Here is a 10,291-nt window from a genome sequence, read left to right on the forward strand (position 1 = left end):
TTTACACAAATCTAATACCTTCTCTTGATGAGAATGTAAAAAACATTAATTTTCAACTAAACAGTCGCATTTTAACCAAAAAGGGTACATTTTAACAGAATTCTTTAGTTTTTAATAGAATTTCTTAATTTTCAACAAACCAGATTAAACTTCAGCCAAATATGTAAATTTTCAACCAAAAACACGAATTTCTAACCAAGAAGATCAATACTCTACAAATAAAAGGAATTTTCAATAAAGTAAATAAATTGTTCAGAATTTCTACTAAAAAGTATCGATTTTTAATCGAAAATGGAATAGTTATATTTTCAATTATTAAATTAGTTTTCACACAAAAAGAACAAATTTTGAAAAAAAATTTTAATAAAAGAGATCAATTTTTAACAAACTTCTTTCTCCAAGTAGTTGACCTTTCAACTGAGGAGATTGATTTTCTACCAAAAAGACAAAATTTTAAGGAAATAAATGAATTTTCAAACAAATAGTTGAATGTTCAAAAAAATACTTAGAATTTTAATTAAAAAGAAGAATTTTTAAGCAAGAATGAAATAGTTACATTCTCAATTTAATTAATTAACTTCCCTCCTCCCCCCCCCCCCGAAGGAAAATAAATTTTCTATTCAATATATAAATTTTCAACTGAGATGTTGAATGATACTTGAAATTATAACCAAAAAGATTAATTTTCTACCAAAAAATTCGGATTTTTCAAATTCCTTTTTCAATAAAGTAGATACATCTTATAAAAAAACGAATTTATAAAAATATAGGAAAATTTTCTACCGAAACAGTTTAATTTACATCTGTAAACATTCACACTTTAGTCACCTACCACCAACGGCTCAAATGCACAGATAGGATGCTTCCAACTGTGCACTTGCAGAAATGGTACCTTCCCGTATGTGCACGTCTGAATTATTACTATCAGATTTTCAACTTACAAGTCCACTTACACAGATTACATATTCTCAAATGTGCATATAAACAGATCAGAGACTCCCAACTGTACACATCTCCACTTGGAAGGGGTACAACTGTGCACATTGAGGACCGGTGATACAAATGTGCACGCCGTTGGCCATTGGGGTAACTGTGCACATGCAGATATGGTAGGCTTCCATCTGCGCGCCTGCACAGTTGGGAGTCACCCATCTGCGCACCTGCACAGTTGGGTGTACTCCATCTGCGCGCCTGCATAGTTGGGAGTACCCCATCTGTGTATGTGGACTTTAGTTCAAAAACCTTATCGCATTAATCTAATACTTTCGTATAAGGAACAAACCATACTTCACAGAAGTTTTTGTTTAAGCCAAATAAATTCTTCTGTTACACCATCCTGCTTTAGGAATCACTACCAAATTTTTAAAAACTGATCAAGAAAATAATTGTGTTACCGTAACATTATTCTTTTTTCTCAATGGAAATTTTATGTTCATTCCGCTATTTTTTCTGGCAAACTTCCTGTTCCCAATTCAACGCCCGGTCGTCCCGCCTGACGAGCAGGTTACCCCTACACCGAATAATGCCTCTAGCTACCTTCGGTGGCCTATTCTGTATTAAACAGTATGGTAATACTCCCACTGGGCGAAAAATGAGTAACAAGGATAGCCAGACTAGAATGCCTTGTTATTATGCAATAACTTACCACCGTGTCTGGCGTAAAAAGCTGAACGCCCTGAATACCGCGGACTAAACGTGTTTTATGGGGCGGCCAACGTCTCTATCACACCAAAAACTTGAATATGCATACACATCCACATCTATGTATATTTTATACACCTGAATAAAATGCAACCATATACAGACGAGAACGACCGTGCAATAACATTATTGGTCCCGCTGGGCGTGAACGAGGGAAATCTCGTTCGAACGATCACAAAGCCTTACTCGGAGACTTGATTATCCAGAATACACTCAAAGAGAGTTTTGACCAAATACACATTTGAGACACTTTAGAAATTCGAAAAGGGGAAAACAGTTTTCCTAAATTGTAAACAATTGTTGTCATTTTTATTGACCAACAATTTTTTAAAAAAGCAGAAGCATAAATAAACAAATTCTTGGTTTTTTTGCAAACATAAGATCTTTTTAGATTGTTATAAAATATTTGAAATCTTTGTGGAATATTTGAAATAATTGTGAAAGCTACCATTAATGTTTACTTGTGAAATCTTTTGTGTTCGCTTAAAATCTTTGAAATGTGTAAATCTCGTGTACTGTACACTTTTTGAAATATGTCAAATGCTTCTTTTCTGTTGATATCTTTCTTAAATTTGTATAAAATCTTTGAAATATTTTTGAAATCCTTCTGAAGTCTTCTTTATTCATTTTAAATCATTTTTAATCGTTGTAAACACTTATTTTTTAAATCATTGAAATCCGCGAAATCTTTTTAAAAATTTAAAAATTCTTGTAAATATTTTTAAATCTTGGAAACATTTTGAAACCTTCTATACTTTAAAATTCTACATTAGCGTAGACGAAATTAAAAACTTCTAGGATTATTCACAATATTGAAGTTTGTTCATTGCAATCCATACAATAATTGGTAAAGAATACCATAAATGCCTAGAAATCTCTGTATTTATTATGTAATAAATAAAAATGATATTATATTTTAAAAATAAAAAAAATTCAGTAGCAGTATTTCTTCTAAACGAGATGTTTCCTTCATAATAGACTAAAAGATTTTAATTACTTTTCGCATTTCAATCAAATAACTGTTTTAAAAAAAGAAGAAAATTTAATTTAAGGTGTTCGTGAAAAAGTCAAGAAAATGTCTAGGATTTCAAGGTTAAAAAAACATCAAATGAGATTACAGAATTACTTTATTCCAAAGTCAAAAATGCAACGGAAAAATTTCAAACCACTTTAAGTAAACTCTAAGAAATTTTCAGAAAGCAGTACTTTTGCTATTTAAAAATATTTGTAAATATTTTCTGTAAAAGTACCTTTTCTTTAGCATTTTTATTTAAATCCACTTCCAAAATAAATAACTGAAAATGCTTATATTAAAAAGACTTTTAAATGGTTTAAAATACCTATTAAGATTTCTTCTAATTGGTTCATAAATGTTTACCTCAATTTATAAAAACATTTCTTTTTTTGTTTATATATTATAGGAAGGTTGTTTATGAAATTAGAATATTTTTATAAATGTGTGATTGTTTGGATCATTGTTCTTTCAATTTTAAAAATGGAATAATCTAAATAGACTGGTTTTAAAAATGATTTCAAACGCCTCAGAACTCATAAATATGAAAACACACAAGAAAACTGTTTGATTCAAAAATTCTTTTTCAATTGAAGATTCTTTTGTCGTAGAATATTTATTTTCTTGGTGAAAAAAAATCATAATTTTCGTTGACAATTCATTTATATCGTTCAAAATTTTAATATTTCATTAAAAAATGAACTTTTATGATGAAATTTTTTTTTTAACTGAAAATATAACTATTCCTTTTTTTGTTGAAAATTTCTGTTTCTACTTGAAAATTCATGCATTTTGTTGAAAATTCAGGGGCGTATCCCCCGCCGTTACAGCCGTGTCAGTGATACGGGGCCCCTAAGGCCCCCCAAATAAGACATATTGAATAAAGTTTCTCTTTATTTTCCTAAAAAGCCCCCCCCCCCCTCCCCCTAGAAAGTTTTATATAGTTTTATATTTATCTTTTTTGGTAGAAAATTAACCTGCTTAGTTGAAAATTTATTTCTTCGGTGAAAGATTCCTTATTTTCTTTTTAAATTCATTTTTGTGGGTGAAAATTCAACTACTTTATTGAAAAATACGCTTTTCGGATAAAAATTAATTTGTTTCACAGAAAATAAAACTATTTCATTTTTTAACAAAATTTATCTTATCGTATTAAAAATGTTATGTATTTTGTTGAAAATTTCGTATTTCTTGGCAGAAAATCAATCATTATATGTGAAAATTCATCTTTTTGGTGAAAAATTCCAGTAATTGGTTCACAATTCATTTTTTATGAAAGATTGTGCGTTAAGAATTTATTTGTGTTTAGTTAAAAATTCATGTATTTTGTTCAAACTTCCTCTACTTAATAGAAAACTAATTTATTTTGCTGAATTTTTGTTACCCGACTAGGATAGGTTGAAAGTTGAACTTTGTTAAAAATTCATCCACTTTCCTAAACGATTTATCATGTAAGTGTATAATTTAAGTTTTTATTTACTTATTTTATATATTTATTATTTTTATTTATATATTTTTTAATTACTTATCATGTAATTTATCAGGTAACTTGTTTGTGGAAATGTTACTATTTGTTTGGAATTAATTTATTTCATACATTTTTTTACCAATTATTTGTAGCATAAGATTCAACTTCTTTTATGAAAAAATATTTTTTTTGCGGGAAATTGATTTATTTTTCAATTCAACTAGTGTACGTTGAAAGTAAAACTGCTTTGTTAAAAATTCATTTTTTCTCTTAATGCTTTATCATTTTATTTAAAGATTTCATTGTTTGTGAAAATTCACCTGTTCCCGAAAATTTAACTACTTATGTTTTTCAAACTAATTTTTTTCATAATTTCTTTTTAGAATAAATTTCAACGTTTTTAGTAGAAAAGTAATATTCATTGCAAAGAAATTCCTTTTCTTCATAGAAAATTAATCTTCTTGACGGAAAATTCCTTTTTTCGGTTATATACTGCGTGTATTAATTAAAAATTTGTTTCTTTGATTTAAAAAAGTAACTATTTTATTGAAAAATCATAATATATTTCAAAATGAATTTTTTAGACTGAAAATATAACTAACACATTTTTGTTTAAAAATGTATCTTGTTCAGTTCAACATTCATTATTTTGTTTAAAAAATTGTATGTACCGCGCTTTAAGTGAAATTATATTTAGAGTGGGGGTAATTAATAGTTGAAGGGGGTGAGAAGTCCCGATCAAATCATCTGCTCAGTCAGACGTGACAAACAGCCTAAGGGCCGCACTCTCAGCGAAATAGTTGCATCACGTTGCATCATGCGTCCAAATACAACATAAATGGTTCGCGGGGCCCTGCCTGCTTACGCTTGGATTATCTGGATTTATGTTGAAGGCCACTGCAGCCATGCCCGAAATCGTACTTAATTTCAAGTTTCAGTGTAATAAAATTTGTGGGAGAAAAGACCAAGGTTCTAATCCACTGTCCCCAAAAGTAGCGAACAGTTTATAATTTAACAATGGGAAACGTTGAAAAGTAAACGGATATCCTTACTTCGAATAATTGTAGAATTAGTCCTGGTTCGTTCGAGCTCTGTTGAATAATCGAAAATCTTAACTTTCGAGAAGAATAATTACCGATGAACGGTTGGTAAGCAAGCAAGTACGAGAGTTCGGGAGAAGGAAGGTAATTAAAAAGTTTGATTACCTTACGACGAGCAATGTTGAACTCTCTGGTGCAGCCTTTGCAATGGCTGACCAATCGGTCGTTGGCCCATGGGGCTATTCCGTCTTGCTGAGGTTGTTGCTGAGCATTGTCTGCGGCTTCTCGCAGCTCAACAGCTGCCAACTTTGCCGCGCTCAATTGTGCACCCAACTCTTCAAGCGTCTTCTCCTGCTCCGTGCAGATTTCTCTTAATGCATAATGTTCCTCTTGCAATGCCAAATATTTCTACAAACAAATTCAAGACTTCAAATTAAATTTACAATGATGAAATTAAATGAGACAACAATTGCATTTTCATTCAAAATATTAAGTTTAAGTTTCGATCATTTGGTCTATAGTTATTGGTCAAATGCACACATGATGCCTTTCGAAACGGCATTCTATTTTATACCTAATTTTCGATCATTTGGTCTATTTTTTGTAATAAAAAATATTTAAAATCCTTATCGGCGAAGAATCATCTTTTTTATTAACACTGATAGAGAACGAACCCACGTATGATAATTGCCGGTCAGTATGCTCTTACCAATAAGCTATAAAAGAACAAGAATCTTTTTTCACAAAGTCACACATGATGCCTTTCGAAACGGCATTCTATTTTATACCTAATTTTCGATCATTTGGTATATTTTTTGTAATGAAAAATATTTAAAATCCTTATCGGCGAAGAATCATCTTTTTTATTAACACTGATAGAGAACGAACCCACGTAAGATAATTGCCAATCAGATGCTCGCACCACTAAGCTACGAAAGATCGAGAATCTTTCTTCTCAAAGACGCACATGATGCCTTTCAAAACTGCATTCTATTTAGACCTAAATTTTCAATCATTTGGTCTATTTTCTATAAAAGAAAATATTTAAAATGCTTATTGACAACAAAATAATATTTTTTATTAACTCCGATATAAAGCGAACCAACCTAAGCTAATTGCCAATCAGGTGCTCTTACCACTAAGCTACGAAAGATCGAGAATCTTTCTTCTCAAAGACGCACATGATGCCTTTCGAAAAGAAATTCGCATTCCCGTCCCTACATTTTTATTTCATTACATTATAAATAACAACTAAAATCTGCATTATTAAACAAATTCTGAAATATAAGGATTTTTTCAAATTTTTGAAACAATAATTAATCATTTTATTTATTACCGTAATGTATGTTACGTGAGTTTCTGCTATTTTCGAAGTTTCATTTGGTGAACTAGCGCCGTAGCTGAATTGGTTGAAGCAACTCTTATGAAAAGTAGAGGTGTCGCTTTAAATCCTGCTCGCAGTGAAATTATTTCGAACTACTCGTATTTTATATCAGGTCAAATTTTGAAAAAAAAGAATATCTCGAATGGAATGAAAAGGGATTAAACTTGTAAAGTTTTAAATAAAAGCTTTTAAACATTTATAATTTGAATTTGAAAATTTTGTAATCAAAAGCTCTACAAATTTCAAAATTTGAAGAAAAAATTTTCAAAATTGGAAAATTTCATGAGAGGAGTTCAAATTATATAATTTATAATTTAAGGCGTTCAGAATTTAAAAAAATATGTATTCAATTGAAAGATATCGAAATTGGAAGAAATTTTATAAAAATTGCGAAAGTAGAACAATTTAAAATCTTTCAGAATTGAATAATTTCATAACAGAATTCTGAAATCTGGATCATTTACAAATCAAAGAATTTCAAATGGTATTAATTCTAATAAAAGGAATTAGAAATTCAAATTGAATAATTTTTAATTTGAAGCGATTAAAATTTAATAACTTGAAAATGAAATATTAAATTGAATTTAACAATGTCGAAGCTTTTCAAATTCTAGAATTTAAAACTTTTATTAGATACAAAATTATTATTTGATATTAAAATTGATTAAACAAATTTTACTAAGATCAAAATACAAATTGAACGTCATTTTCACCATTCAATATGGAAAAATTTTCAATTATAAGTCTTTAAAATTTAATTATTCTAGAAAAACATTCAAAATGTATTGATTTTAAACTGGAAGCATTTAACATGAAATAATTTCAATTACGAAACGTGGGAAATAAATAAAATATTTAAACTTTTTTTTACTCAATTTATTTAAATTTTCAATTGCACTGCGTGAATTTCAACCGTTTGAATATTGAAAATTATCATATTTTTAATTTATACTTTTCAAATTTCAAGAATTTCAATTTGAACTACAAGATTCAAACTTATGAAACGCAAAAATTGAAATTTCATTGTTCAGCTTGAAAATTAACTACTCTAATTATGCAATCAATCAAAACTAAAGAAATTATTAAATTACTGAGTTATCCATTTGAAAAGGTTTAATTTTTATCTTTTTAATTTTAAATAACACAATTTAAAATTTTTTACTCTTAATACTTTATTTAGAATTGTTATTCATTCTTGAAGTCTTACAATAAAATATTTTTTCAATTTAAAATAATTAATGTTTATTTTAATATTTAACTAAAAATCGGCCAGTTTTAAGATATTACATTGGTTAGTAACATTTTCTTTAAAGAATAAAAAGAAGTTCGGTATGATTACAATTTTTGAAATTCCTCATTATTAAGGCAATCATCTAAAAATTATGGTACAATATTAGCAGTACAATTTTCAATATAAATCAATATTAAAACCTTTACAAATCGTTCAAGAAACTAATATCCGCTCGAAATCTACTGAATGCTTATTTTTACGAATAAATAATCCAATGTTGTTTTTTATCCTGATAATATTTAGAGAAAGAAAAAGCTATTCTTTTTTCTTTCATTACAAAAAAAGAACCTTTAATTCAAATAAGCAGATTTTTTAAAATAAAAAATCTGATTTCTGTAAAAAAATTCACTGACCTTTTCAACGGTAAAAATTAAAAAAAAAATAATATTGTGAACGTTCTTAGTTGAGTTATTCCAAAATACTGAGAATTAAATGCTTTCTAATTGGGAAGTTTTAAAATTTTTCAAACTTGAAGCGTTAAAAATTAAACAGTTCCAAATTTCCCTGAATAACTAAAAGGTTCTAAAAGTAGGATAAGTAGTTAAAAGCATTCATTTTCCAATTTTACATCATAATAAAACGATTTTTTTTTCTTCACAGTTCTTCGCCTGATTTCTCATAAGAAAATTTCTAGAATTACGTCAGAAATATTACTTAAATATTTTATGGTTTCTTAAAAATAATCTTAAAGCAATTTAAGTTCCGATTTTAAACCTTTAAACCACCGTTATGAAAAAAAGTTATGATACCGACTTTGGCGAAAAATACGTAACTGTTTTACAACGTCATAAAATAAGGCTAGAACATAATTACCTCATGCAAACTAGGGTAGTGCCCTTAGAAGGCAATAACTACCTTCTGTAAGAATATAAAGTTATATTTTGTTTATTTTTTGAGCTATTGTTAAGATACTTAGATTTTTTAATAAATCACTTCATAACTTCGACTTAGAAAGCGCTTTACTCAATAGAATGACTTGTTCAAATTGAAAATCACCCCTTGAAGATATTTCATACAAATATTTTAATTTTTTTTTCACCGAAAAAATTGTACGAAAGACGGAAATCAGATAAAACCTCCTTTATCCTTCAGTTTAAAGTCACATTAACGAAATCCCTGATTGAACTAAAAGGATTCTCATGAATGTATAAAAGAATGAATAGCATATTTTTCTATGTTGATCTTTTGTAATAATGTATATAAAATTCTAATTTTATAGCATATGCAAATTTGTGTTTGCTGTGTGTAAATGTGAAATCAACAAAATGTTATCAGAAAAATAATATTTTACATTCCATGATGTCATAGATGTATATAAAAACCTACTTATCTTAAGAGTTAATCATAAAAATTGAAAAATAAACAGAACATAATTTTCTATTCCTTACCGCGGGTTTTTTGCTTTCTAAGGATAATATTCTAGTTTGTATTATTTTGTATGAAGTGATATTATTTTTTGTAAATAACCGACTCATTTGGTGAACCTAGCCCTTTTTGTTTATTGAGGGTGGTTTAATAGCCCAAATCCGGAACGCAAATTGTTTTTAAATTATTAACAAAAATTATAACATATTTAAGTTGTATTTCTAAAATAATCATAGCACTTTTCTTATAAGAAATAATATAATGAACTGTGAAAGGAGAAAAATATCCTTCCAAGTGGTAGTTTTTAAAATGTTAAGGGTATTTTTCTATCACCGGCTCATATTTAAACTTTTATAAGGTTATTATTAATTATTCAAGGCCGAAAATATGTAAGGTATATAAAAAGCACATTAAAATTTTTCGAACCATATAAAGGATGGTTTTTTTTACTTTTAAGAGTAGTATTCTAAAGAAAATCGGATTGAAACTTTCTTAAGTGATGCCTGCCATTATCTAATTGTCATAATTATGGCTTTTGCATAATTAATTTGTCATTTTTACAAAAAAATATTAACGCTTTTTCATTGCCAAAAAAATATTTTATTTTCTGAGCCACTCTAATGCAGGGCTCACCACTTTAAATAAAACCTTTAAAAAGAAGGACAGATTTGGACAAAATTGTAAAAAAAATTTGATTACAAACTTTTTTTCTTTCTTAATTTCCTTTGTTCGCCTTATAGTTTTACAAACTTTGAATAAAAGTTAAAAATAACACAGCCACACAAAAAAAAGTGTGCGGATCTGGTAACAAGACATACGTATTCCTATGGATTTTGGGGCGCTCAAATCAAATTCGGTATCAAAAATCACCCATCACGTCATGGTTGAGCCATAACCTCAAAAAAAAAACGAAAAATCATGCACTGAAGCAAATAAATTTCAAAATAATGCCAGTGATGCAAATTTTCACTTCAAAAACATGCCGACAACTGTGAAGGATCAACCCTTGCCTGATATCAACTTATTTAAC

At 28.3% G+C, this 10,291-nt stretch overlaps 1 protein-coding gene across 5 annotated transcripts in view; it reads right to left on the reverse strand.

Moving 5' to 3' along the window:
- LOC117171266 (RUN and FYVE domain-containing protein 2-like) overlaps positions 1–10,291 on the reverse strand; it is a 63,629-nt gene that overhangs the window by 13,299 nt on the left and 40,039 nt on the right. For all 5 annotated transcript variants that reach the window (XM_033358401.1, XM_033358397.1, XM_033358398.1 and 2 more), the window contains one exon: positions 5,387–5,629. In XM_033358401.1, coding sequence (XP_033214292.1) covers positions 5,387–5,629 — 243 coding nt within the window. The remainder of the gene's footprint in view (positions 1–5,386; positions 5,630–10,291) is intronic.

This window comes from Belonocnema kinseyi, chromosome 4, assembly GCF_010883055.1.
Source record: "Belonocnema kinseyi isolate 2016_QV_RU_SX_M_011 chromosome 4, B_treatae_v1, whole genome shotgun sequence".
Lineage (NCBI taxonomy): Eukaryota > Metazoa > Arthropoda > Insecta > Hymenoptera > Cynipidae > Belonocnema > Belonocnema kinseyi.